The 12,799-nt window shown below is 38.1% G+C and overlaps 1 protein-coding gene across 8 annotated transcripts in view; it reads right to left on the minus strand.

The window, feature by feature from the left end:
• TCAIM (T cell activation inhibitor, mitochondrial) overlaps positions 1–12,799 on the minus strand; it is a 71,210-nt gene that overhangs the window by 29,648 nt on the left and 28,763 nt on the right. For 6 of the 8 annotated variants that reach the window (XM_063662002.1, XM_054479548.2, XM_063662000.1 and 3 more), the window contains one exon: positions 12,169–12,421. In XM_063662002.1, coding sequence (XP_063518072.1) covers positions 12,169–12,421 — 253 coding nt within the window. The remainder of the gene's footprint in view (positions 1–12,168; positions 12,422–12,799) is intronic. The other 2 variants (XM_063661999.1, XM_063661998.1) reach the window with 1 other exon arrangement.

A 12,799-nucleotide genomic window follows, 5' to 3' on the forward strand; every position in this document is an offset into this window, starting at 1 on the left:
CCTAGATATAATTTTAACTTTTATTTTAGATTTGGGAGTACATGTGCAGGTTTGTTACATGGGTGTATTGTAACGTGCTGGGGTTTGGGGCATGACTGATCCTGTCACCCAGGTATTGAATGTAGCACCTGATAGTTAGAAACCCCCTTCCCCTCTCTCTCCCTCCCCGCTCTAGTTATCCCCAGTGTCTGTTGTTCTCTATGTTGTGCCCATTGGTTCTCATTATTTTGTTCCCACTTATAAGTGAGAACATGTGGTATTTGGTTTTCTGTTCCCGCATTAGTTTGCTAAGGATAATGGCCTCCAGCTCCAGCCATGTTCCTGCAAAGGACATGATCTTTCTTTTTTATGGCCACATAGTATTCCATTAGGTATATGTACCACATTTCCCTTAACCAGTCCCAGTCCATTGATGGGCATTGAGGTTGATTCCATGTTTTTGCTATTGCAAACAGTGCTACAATGAAGATATGTCAGCATGTGTGTTTACAGTAGAATGATTTATATTCCGTTGGGTATATACCCTGTAGTGAGATTGCTGGGTTGAATGTTAGTTGTTTTAAGTTCTTTGAGGAATTGCCACACTACTTTCCACAATGGTTTAACTAATATACACTCTTACCAACACTAAATAAGCATTCCCTTTTCTCCACAACCTGACCACAGCATCTGTTACTTATTAATTAATTAATTTTTTTTTTTTGAGACAGGGCCTTGCTCTGTCACCCAGGTTGGAGTGCAATGGCACAATCTTGGCTCACTGCAATCTCTGCATGCACCCCGCCCCACCCTCCCCACCGAGGCCCAGGCTCAAGCGATCCTCCTGCCTCAGCCTCCCCAATAGCTGGGACTATAGGTGCATGGCATGAAGCCTGGCTATTTTTTTGTATTTTTGGTAGAGAAGGGGTCTCGTCATGTTGCCCAGGGCGGTCTTAAACTCCTGAGTTCAAGCAATCTCCCCACTTTGGCCTCCCAAAGTGCTGGGATTACAGGTGTGAGCAACTGTGCCTGGCCTGGCTTTTTAACGCTAGCCATTCTAACTGGTGTGAGATGGTATCTCACTGTGGTTTTAATTTGCATTTTTTTTTTTTTTTTTTGAGATGGAGTCTCGCTCTGTTGCAGTGGAGTGATCTTGGCTCACTGCAACCTCCGCATCCCAGGTTCAAGCAATTCTCCTGCCTCAGCCTCCCGAGTAGCTGAGATTACAGGCACCCGCCACCATGCCTGGCTAATTTTTTGTATTTTTAGGAGACATGGGGTTTCACCATGTTGGCCAGGCTGTTCTTGAACAGTCTTTGGATTCGCCTGCCTTAGCCTCCCAAAGCACTGGGATTACAGGTGTGAGCCACCGTGCCCAGCTGCATTTTTCTTATGATTAGTGATATTGAGCATTTTTTCATATGTCTGTTGGCTGCATGTACATCTTTTTTTGAAAAGTGTGTGTTCATGTCTTTGCCTGCTTTTTAATGGGGCTGTTTTTTGCTTGTAAAATTTTTTTTTCGGGGGGTAGGGTTGGGGACAGAGTCTTACTCTGTCGCCCAGGCTGGAGTGCAGTGGCACGATCTCAGCTCATTGCAAACTCCACCTCCTGGGTTCAAGTGATTCTTGTGCCTCAGCCTCCCGAGAGCTGGGATTACAGGCATGTGCCACCATGCCCAACTAATTTTTGTATTTTTAGTAGAGATGGGGCTTCACCATGTTGGCCAGGCTGGTCTCAAACCCTGGACCTCAGGTGATCCACCCACCTCAGCCTCCCAAAGTGCTGGGATTACAGGTGTGAGCCACCGTGCCCAGCAGTTTGTAAGTCTTAAGTTCCTGATAGATTCTGGATATCAGACCTTTGTCAGATGTATAGTTTGAAAGTACTTTCTCCCATTCTGTAGGTTGTCTGTTTATTCTGTTGATGTATCGTTTCTTTTGCTGTGCAAAAGCTTTAGTTTAATTATATAACATTTGTCAATTTTTGCTTTTGTTGCAGTTGCTTTTGGCATCTTCATCATGAAATCTTTGCCAGCCCCTATGTCTAGAATGGTATTTTCTATTTTCCCTTGGGATTTCTTTTTAATTTTCATGGGTACATAGTAAGTATATTTATGTGGTACATGATATCTTCTTTGATCTGCTGGTTAAGAGTGCTTTAATTTCCACAATTTTGTGAAATTTCCAGTTTTACTTCTGTTGTTGATTTCTAACTTCATCCCATTGTGGTCAGAGAAGATACTTTGTATATTTATCTTCTGAAATCTATTGAGACTTAATTTGTGGCCGAAAATATGGTCCATCCTAGAAAACGTTCCATGTGGACTTGAGAAGAATGTGTATGCTGTTGTTGTTAGGTAGAGTGTCTTGTATGTGTCTGTTAGATCCAGCTCGTTAATTGTGCTATGCAAGTCCTCTGTTTCCTTACTTCTTGTTTGGTTCTTCTATGCACTATTGAGAGTGGAGTATTAAAGTGTCCAGCCATTATTGTAGAACTTTCTATTTCTCTCTTCAATTCAGTCCACTTTTGCTTCATATATTTTGATGATCAGGTATTAGGTAGATAAATATTTATAGCTGCTATCTCTTGTTGCTGTGGAGCCTTTTATTAATATGTAATATCCTTCTTTGTCTCTTGTAATCTTTTCAAATTTAATGTCTATTTTGTCTCATATTAGTATAACTCTCTTTTGGTTACTACTGCATGGAATACTATCCTTTTCCATCCTTTCACTTTCAACTCTGGATCTAAAGTGAGTCTCCTGCAGATAGCATATAGTTGAATCATGTTTTTTATTATTTATTTATTTTTGAGATGGAGTCTCGCTCTGTTGCCCAGGCTGGAGTGCAGTGGCGTGATCTCGGCTCACTGCAAGCTCCGCCTCCCGGGTTCACGCCATTCTCCTGCCTCAGCTTCCAGAGTTGCTGGGACTACAGGTGCCCGCCACCATGCCCAGCTAATTTTTTTTGTATTTTTTAGTAGAGATGGGGTTTCACCGTGTTAGCCAGGATGGTCTTGATCTCCTGACCTCGTGATCCACCCGCCTTAGTCTCCCAAAGTGCTGGGATTACAGGCGTGAGCCACCTCACCCAGCCAAATCATGTTTTTTAAATCCACTCTGCCAGTATTTGTCTTTTGGAAAGTTGAATCCATTTACATTTAAAGTAATTACTTATAAGATAGGACTTAATTCTGTCATGTTGCTATTTATTTTCCATGTGTCTTACCGCTTTTTTGTCCCTTATTTCTTGCATTACTATCTTCTTTTGTGTTTAATTGATTTTGTTTTTTTTGTGGCAAAACATTTAAATTCCTTTCTTGTTTCCTTTTGTGTATATCCTTTAGGTATTTTCTTATGGTTACTGGGGGGATTACATTTAACATCCTAAAGTTATAACACCCTAATTTGAATTTATACTAGCTTAACTTCAATAACAAAAACTCTGCTCCTTTACTAGCTCTCCCCAACTCTTTCAGTTGTTACCACAAAATTATCTTTATACACTGTCCAAAAACATAAACTAATAATACTTTTAATAAATATATTTTTTAGAAAGAGTAGTGATAGTTCTTTTTAAAAATGGCTTTGTTGGAATACAATTCATATACCATATAACTCAACCATTCATCCATTTTTAGTATGTTCACAGAAGTGTACAACCACCACCACAGTCAATTTTAGTATGCTTTCATCACCTGAATAAGAAATCACATACCCATTAATAGTCCTGCTCTCCAGCCCTACCAACCACTAATCTACTTTCTGTTTCTCTAGATTTGCCTATTCTAGGTATTTTACATAAAATGGAATCATACAGTATGTGGTTGACTGCAATCAGCTTCTTTGACTTAGCATGTTTTCAAGGTTCATCCATGTTGTAGTAAGTATCAGTACTTCATTCCTTTTTCTGGTTAAATAATATTCCATTATATGGATATGCCACTTTTTAACAATCCATTTATCAGTTGGTAGACATTGGGTTATTTCCACTTTTGGCTATTATGAATAATGTTGCTATAAGCATATTTTTGTGTGAATGTCTGTTTTCATTTCTCTTGAGTATATACCTAGGAGTGGAATTCTTCGGTCACATAACTCTGTTTAATATTTTGTAGTATTGCCAAACTGTGTTCATAGCAGCTGCACCATTTTATATGGAGGAGAGTTCCAATTTCTCTACCTGCTCACCAACACTTGTTATTCTCTTTTAGAATATAGCCATCATAGGGTATGAAGTGGTAACTGGTTGTGGTTTTCTAATTGACCTTGGCCTGTGCTACAGTTTAAATATCTGTCCCCTCCAAATCTCATGTTGAAATTTAATCCCCAATGTTGGAGGCAGGGCCTGGTGGGAGGTTTTGGGTCATGGAGGCAGAACTCTCATTAATGGCTTCATGTCATCCTCATGGTAATGAGTGACTTCTCACTATTAGTTTCCATAAGATCTGATTGCTAAAAATAGCCTGGCGCCTCCTCCTCTCTTTTTTTCCTCCTTTCTTGCCACATGATGCTTGTTCTTCTTTCCCTTCTACCATGAGGGGAAGCTTTCTGAAGTCCTTACCAGAAGCAGATGCTGATGCCATACTTCTTGTACAGCCTGCAGAACCATGAGCCAAACAAATCTCTTTTCTTTATAAATTACCCAGCCTCTAGTATCCCTTGATATTATAGCAATGCAAAATGGACTAAGACAGCTTGATTAAAAATGATTTCATTATAATTGCAGCAATATATATAATATATATATTACATGTATTGTTATAAGATCCAAATAAAAAGAAAAAAACTGATAATAAAATGAAGCCAAAAGAACATTAAAAGGTACATAAAAATGAATGCCAGAATACCATGTACAAGGACTAATGCTGGACTGTGAAATCATTTGGTTTAGTTCCTAGGGTCATGATGCTTTTGAAATAAAAATACTTTAGTAACTCAAGCGAAGCTCAGTTTTCCATGGATTTAAGAGATGAAAAAGGAGAGCCATGATCCAAATTACAATAAAGTTAAAATTGCATAAATTTTACACTCCTAGGCTTCAAACTGTATAAAACAAACGAGTTTAGACCAATAACAGCCTTTATTTTATTTTCACTGCCTGAAGTTCATAGAGCAATAGTTTTTTTTATTTTTATATATATTTTTGGAGAGACAGGGTCTCACTCTGTCACCCAGGCTGGGGTGCAGTGGTATGATCATGGATCACTGCAGCCTCGACCTCCTGGGCTCAGGTGATCCTCCTGCCTCAGCCTCCTGAGTAGCTGGGAGTACAGGCACATGACATCACACCTGGCTAATTTTTTAATTTTTATTTTTCTAGAGACAAGGTCTTACTAGATTGCCCAAGTTGGTCTTAAACTCCTGGCCTCAAGCAATCCTCCCGCCTTAGCCTCTCAAAGTGCTGGGATTATAGTTAGGAGCCACTGCACCTGGCACCAAAAGCTTTTTATACTTCTCTGATGGCAACACACGGTGAGAAATATTTCACATAGTGAACGAGCATACACACACACACCTGTATTTATGTTTATGTAACTAAACGAAGTATTTTGAGAAATAATACTTAAACTTACTATTAGAAATGCATTCACAATATATAGTTAAAATTTAAAAAAAGCAAAGCAAAGCAAAACAACTTTGCTGGTCCTGAGTCACTAAATTGTGCATTATCACTTGTAATTTTAAAAACAGTGACTTAGCCCATAAACAAGGGGAAGAGTAAATAAATGCACGATATGAGTTAAATCATGACTATCAAATCCCAAACATTCTATAGAATAGTTCCAGTGTTGTAGGTGTCCAATATGGTATTTCATGAACACAAAAATTGATTCAAAGTTTAGACACTGAAAGTGAAATGTAAATATATTTGAGCTAAGGTCAAATAGAAAAAAAAGGAACTCTGACATTCACTGGTATCTTAGTAGCTGTAAGAATAGTATTTCAATGGTCTTTTTCTAGTTCAATGACATGTTTGTTCAGTGGGATAGACATTTCATATGGAATTGTTTTGTTTATATAAAATGGATCTGGTTAGCTCCTCTCAAATACAAGCTATATAATTAAAGTACATTTTTGTTTTAACATAATTTGATAATCAAAGAATATACCCAAAATATAGAAATACAAAAATTGACAACACAGAACAGCATTTCCTAATTTTTTTTAGACTGGAACATTCCTTTTATAATTTTATATAATTTTCAAAAACTACTTAGGTATTAAAATTTTCTTTTCTTTTCTTTTCTTTTTTTTTCAGACAGAGTCTCACTCTGTCACCCAGGCTAGAGTGCAGTGGCACGATTATGGTTCACTGCAATCTCTGCCTCCTGGGTTCAAGCAGTTCTCCTGCCTCAGTCACCCGAGTAGCTGGGACTACAGGCATGCGCCATCACGCCTGGCTAATTTTTGTATTTTTTGTTTTTTAATAGAGATGGGGTTTCACCATGTTGGCCACCATCTTGACGTCAAGTGACCTGCCCACCTCAGCTTCCCAAAGTGCTGAGATTATAGGTGTGAGCCACCACACCTGGCCTAAAACTTTCATTTTATCATTTTTATATGGTATATAACAAAAGAATGTTGAAGTAAGATAAACACAATCTGCTGAGAAATTCAAAATTACAAACCATGCCCTAAAATATACATTAAAATGTAATTAACGGATATAATATAAAAGTGGGTTAAATAGAGTTTTTATGACCTGATAAATCTCCCACTTTGTGTTTTTAAAAAACTCCTCCAGCCTGGGCAACCAAACAAGACCTGTCTCAAAAAATATTAAAAAATAAAAACAAAAAACTCAACTGATTTATTTTTATGATTTCTTATTTTAATTTAAAAATGCTAGGACACAATTTTACCCTGCACTTCTCAGCAAAACCAAAAACAGATAAAATTATTTTGAAAGTTAAACTATACTAAATAATACTGTAATTATATTTTCTCATTTAACATAGTGCTCAGAAACATTAAAACCATCTTAACTTGCTTTCAAGATTTAATTAAAAAGAAAATTTTGGGCCGGGTGCAGTGGCTCACGCCTGTAATCCCAGTGCTTTGGAAGGCCAAGACGGGTGGATCATGAGGTCAGGAGATCAAGACCATCCTGGCTAACACGGCGAAACCCCATCTCTACTAAAAATACAAAAAAATTAGCCGGGTGTGGTGGCAGGCACCTGTAGTTCCAGCTACTCGGGAGGCTGAGGCAGGAGAATGGTGTGAACCCGGGAGGCAGAGCTTGCAGTGAGCTAAGATCACCACTGCACTCCAGCCTGGGTGACTGAGCAAGACTCTGTCTTAAAAAAAGAAAAAAAAAAAAAGAAAATTTTGATCCAATGAATGTAATTTGTAAATCAGGAGATCAGATTGATATAAATGTGCAGAATTACCATTTTTATGCTACTTCTGAACTATATAATTCAGCATGTGTTCCTTATGATTCCTCTCTATAATCTATATATGTAATGAAGATGAATTAAACAATACATGAATAAAAATTTAAACTGCATATGGCCAAAATGACCATGGTGGCTAACAGGTTTTAGTAGACTTATAGGCACCATGAATCTCCCTACTAGGCAGTCACTTGATTCACATGATTTGAAAGCTCTGAAATGGTTCAACAGTTTTACAATTATTTGTAAAATAATTACAGATATAAAAAAAAATCAGTACAGTTTTCTCTCGCTATACATGAGGCATTAGTTCCAAGCCCACCCACGGGTACCAAAATCTGTGCATACTCAGGTCCTGTAGTTGGCCCCGCCAAACTTGCATATACCAACAGTCGGCCTTCCCTATACATAGGTTTCACATCTTGCTAATACTGTATGTTCTTTCCTTCCTTCCCTTCCTTCCCTTCCTCCCTCCCTCCCTCCCTTCCTTCCTTCCTTCTCTCTTTCTCTCTCTCTCTCTATTATTATTTCAATAGTTTTTCGGGAGCGAATATGGTATTTTCAATCTGCTTTTGGTTGAAAAAAAAATCCGTGTAAGAGTGGATCTGCACAGTTCAAACACACATTCTTCAAGGGTCAACTGTAATTCAAATGAGAAATTGATAGAGATACCATTCCGGCTTTTATGATATAAGCTCCTGGAACCCTTACTAGGAAAAACTACCATATATTAAAACATTGAACAAACCCTCAGCAGAGGTTCCTTCAAACTGGGCAATGCTCATGCTTGGGGAAAGGTCAAGGGGCTCTGGGCCTATGTGAACATGCTAGAATTGGGAAACCAGGTTATGTTGGGGAGATAAGAGATATGAAACCTTTCAGATGAGTACAGGTATTATAATGCTACATCAGCACTGTAAGACATGCTGGTAAAGGGATTTAGCCTACACTGCATTTCACTCTAACGGCCCAATGAGCAGTATTCCTTGTCTTGTCTTGGTTCAGTGTAGTGCTGTCCTCTCTCTCCTACCCAACCTGGACTTTTTGCTCTAAAATTACACATTCTTAAGCTAAACTCAAACTCCATGAGTTGTGATGATCTGGTTCAGGTAAATCAATAAGATGTCAATGCTTAAGAAATATAATCTAGCCGGGCATGGTGGCTCATGTCTGTAATCCCAGCACTCTGGGAAGCTGAGGCAGGAGGATCACTTGAGCTCAGGAGTTTGAGACCAGCCTGTGCAACATAGTGAGATCTTGTCTCTACTAAAAATTTAAAAATTAACCAGGTATGGGCCAGGCACGGTGGCTCACGCCTGTAATCCCAGCATTTTGGGAGGTTGAGGTGGGCGGATCACCTGAGGTCAAGAGTTCAAGACCAGTCTAGCCAACATGGTGAAACCCAGTCTCTACTAAAAATACAAAAATTAGTCAGGGGTGTGATGGTGTGTGCCTGTAATTCCAGCTACTCGGGAGGCTGAGGCGGGAGAATGCTTAATCCGGGACGCGGAGGTTGCAGTGAGCCGAGACAGTGCCATTGCACTCCCAGCCTGGGCAACAGAGTGAGATTCCATCTTTAAAAAAATATACATATATTAGCCAAGTATGGTGGCACATGCCTGTAGTCCCAGCTACTCCAAAGGCTGAGGCGGGAGGATCACTTGAGCCCAGGAGTTTGAGGCTGCAGTGAGCTATGATCATGCCACTGCACTCCAGCCTGACAGAGTAAGACCCTGTCTCAAAAAAAAAAAAAAAAAGAAAAGAAAGAAATTAAAAAAGAAATACAATCTAAGGCCCTTCAATATAAGCATAAAAAACTGAAAAAAAAACAAAAAACCTATCTACTGTAATGCTATGCCACTATTAATTTCACTTTATGAAGCTAAAAAAAGAAAGGCTCTAACTGCTTAATAATGGGTTTGCTTTAATTTCTGTAAAGATAAAATAGCTGTTGACAAGATGGATAATAATAATCAGTGATTTAGAAAGCTAAATTTCCACTGACTTCACTTTCTAAAACAGTGTTTTTTTTGTTTTTTTTTTTTGAGACAGAGTCTCACTCTGTTGCCCAGGTTGGAGTGCAGTGGCATGATGTCGGCTCACTGCAACCTCCACCTCCCTGGTTCAAGCGATTCTCCTGCCTCAGCTTCTTGAGTAGCTGGGACTACAGGTGCCTGCCATCACGCTAATTTTTTGTATTTTTAGTAGAGATGGGGTTTCACCGTGTTAGCCAGGATGGTCTCGATCTCCTGACCTCGTGATCCGCCTGCCTCGGCCTCCCAAGGCATTTTTTATGTTGCTATCCTCTTAAAGGGTAGACAACAAGTCAGAGGGACTTGTTTTTTGAGCTTGTCCTCATAACTGTCAAAATGAAAGCTTGAATTTAAAACAAAGCTGACTTTTGAGGAAATCAAGAATTCACAGCAACATAACTTATCTATGCATAGAAATTTTCCTTAAGACAATGTATCTTTCACTAAAAATAGCAGATTTTTTAAGTTAACATTAATGAAATTAACAGAGGCACTTCAAGAAAAAATGGCCCTCTACATTCATTGCTAAGTGACTTCTATTGCTACACTATGTATGTTACTTTGCATTCCCATATTAAAGCCTGAGTTCTTCATACTGAGCCTCTAGCACATCACATTTAGTTATTCAACAATTCTTTAGTTCAGTTCAATGAAAATACTGGATGGATTCTATGAATTTATGAAGTAGATTAGTAGACACAGAGATTATCAAAACATATTCCCTACTCTTAAGAACTCATATAGTCTAATGTAATATAAGAAAGTCTCCTTTTACTAAAGACTAAGGAATTTTATTGGATAAATGACATACGAATAAAAAAATTATAAATACTGAGCTTAGATAAGGAACCCAGTTGAATACCACTTATCTTGTTGAGTTGGCTTTCTATAGTTTCAATGTATTTTTTGCCGGGTGTCTAAGTCCAGTTCTAGGTCCTTGGGGCACTCTTTTCATGATGGCTGCACATCCAGCTCCAAATAAAAACTGTGTTCTACGAAATACTCAACTGAACCACAGACCAACTGCTTCTCTGAAATCCTTTAATACATTATTCTTAAGCCCTTTTAACTTGAGTGAAGTCCAAAAACTGTTATTTTTGCTGTTTTGGCTTGATGTATTCAATCTCACTGTTTTCTATACTCTTTAGGCCAGTAATCCCCAACTTTTTGTTCATCTAGACACAGCGCAAGATAAGTACAACAATATTCTCCTGCGGGTGTAAGCAGAAGTTGTATGTGCTGTGTCCCACATAAAACTTGAAGGCAAGGCTGAGAACCTCTCTTCCAGTTTGTGCTCAGAGAAATCTACTTCAATTCCCACTGTAGCCTCTGTGTGCAATTAACCTTAAATTATCTCTTCTGTTTTTCTATACCAAAATTTTCAATTCAGCAACCTCTATGCCACCATGACTCTACTTTTTATTTATTTATTATTTTTTTGGAGACAAGGTCTCACTTTGTCACCCAGGCTGGAGTGCAGTGGCATGATCATAGTTCACCGCAGCCTCAAACTCCTGTGCTCAAGGGATCTTCCTGCCTCAGCCTTTCAAGTAGCTAGAATTACAAATGTGTACCACCACGACCGGCTAAATTTTTGTATTTTTTGTAGAGATGCGGTCTCGCAATGTTGCTCAGGCTGGTTTCGAACTCCTGACCTCAGGAAATCCTCCCACCTCGGCCTCCCCAAATGCTGGGATTATCGGCATAAGCCACAGTGCCAGGCTCTTCATTTTTTACCTGACTTCTTACTGTGTCATTACTTCTGGTCCATCATTAAATTGTTATTCCCAAACCCACATTTCCATCTCAGAAGAGAATCTGAACAATTAAAGTCATCATATTTAGGGAAGTGATTTATCCATCAGTTATGCATATAGACAAATATCATAGACTATCACATGTAGGTACACACATACACGTCTTCCAGACACATACTTCTGTACTTTTCTGTATTAGACTCTGCTACCTTCCTACCTTTTCAGCCTTATTTAGAATCTAGCTAGGTAACAAGGAGGAATCCCTTAGTATAGATAATCCACAAAGCAGATATTATGCCAGTGGATAATGAAGGATCATTTACTATGCCATAATGAGAGAATCCTCTGATAAGCCACTGGACTTTTTAGATACAATCATAGGAAGAGAATGTGATGGGTCTTTATGAAATCCAAAAATGACTTAAAAGACATTAAGGTGACTTTACAAATAAGGCATGCCAAATAATAGAAAACATTTTATATATGGTTTTTATAATTTAAAAAGTAACTCTTTAAAGCAGCTATTCTAGATGATATTTAATAATTTTGTCACCATGTATTTTTCTTATGTATGGATTATTACACTAAAGTACGTCACTACTGAAATATCCATTAGAAATGCCTAAGACATGAAGAAGAGTAAAAAATATTTGTATAGTCTTAGGTATAGCCTTTCTCCATGTACTGGGGGTAACTTGAATAGAATTTTTAAAAGTTAAACAAAACAATCTCCTGCATGTGTCTGGTATCAAAAGACCACAACTTTAAATACAGTTGGAAGTATTTTGGCAGCTTTAAGTAAGAAACGTGAAATATATTTTTCATAATGATTACTGGATTAACTAGACTGATAGTATTACTTTTCCTGGAAAATTAGGTTTTAATTTTAAATGTGAACTACACTTTTTATTTATAAAAAAATGTTTTTGCCATCCCAATAAATCAGTGTCATAAACACAAACTACAAATACAGTTTAGTTAGATAAAAACTTTTACATACGTGAGAGTTGTTTCCACTCTCGAGACTTGTTCAAGGTCTTCATCAGGGTCCTTGAATCCAGTAAAGGAGTAATAAGACTTGTCCCATTTGATGGGCCTGTCAGGCATCCTTTTAGCTTCTTTGAGAGGCTGGGTATGCACATTAGTATTGAAGCTTTGGATATGTTCAACAGATAAACTGCAGGAGTTGAGAATATATAACACTGTGCTTAGCAGATCTCTGGTGTGCAAAGTAAATTTGACTGCTCGAAATCCTAGAGAATATAATTCCCCCAAACAATTAATACAGATGATTATTTGCTTTATTTCAACATATATAAAATCAAAATCTTTTAAAACATTCTATTACCGATTTAAATTCGTCCTATTAGCAAATCACCTGTAAATGGAAAATGACTTCCCTTCTCTAAAACTATACCACACTATTTTTACCTTCATGAATTATTTCAATCATCAGCTCCACTTTCTAGTTTGGCTCCAGTGACCAAACCCACCCCAGCCCAACAAGGGGATTCAGAATATTCTCAACTCTGTCGATAAATCTGGTCTCTTAAGAGAGAGAAAAGCTCTCCTATAAGCAGGTGTCCACCAAAGATAGTTTCTAGTGGAGACAGGAGAATATAAGTGTACAC

This window comes from Pongo pygmaeus, chromosome 2, assembly GCF_028885625.2.
Source record: "Pongo pygmaeus isolate AG05252 chromosome 2, NHGRI_mPonPyg2-v2.0_pri, whole genome shotgun sequence".
Classification (NCBI taxonomy): domain Eukaryota; kingdom Metazoa; phylum Chordata; class Mammalia; order Primates; family Hominidae; genus Pongo; species Pongo pygmaeus.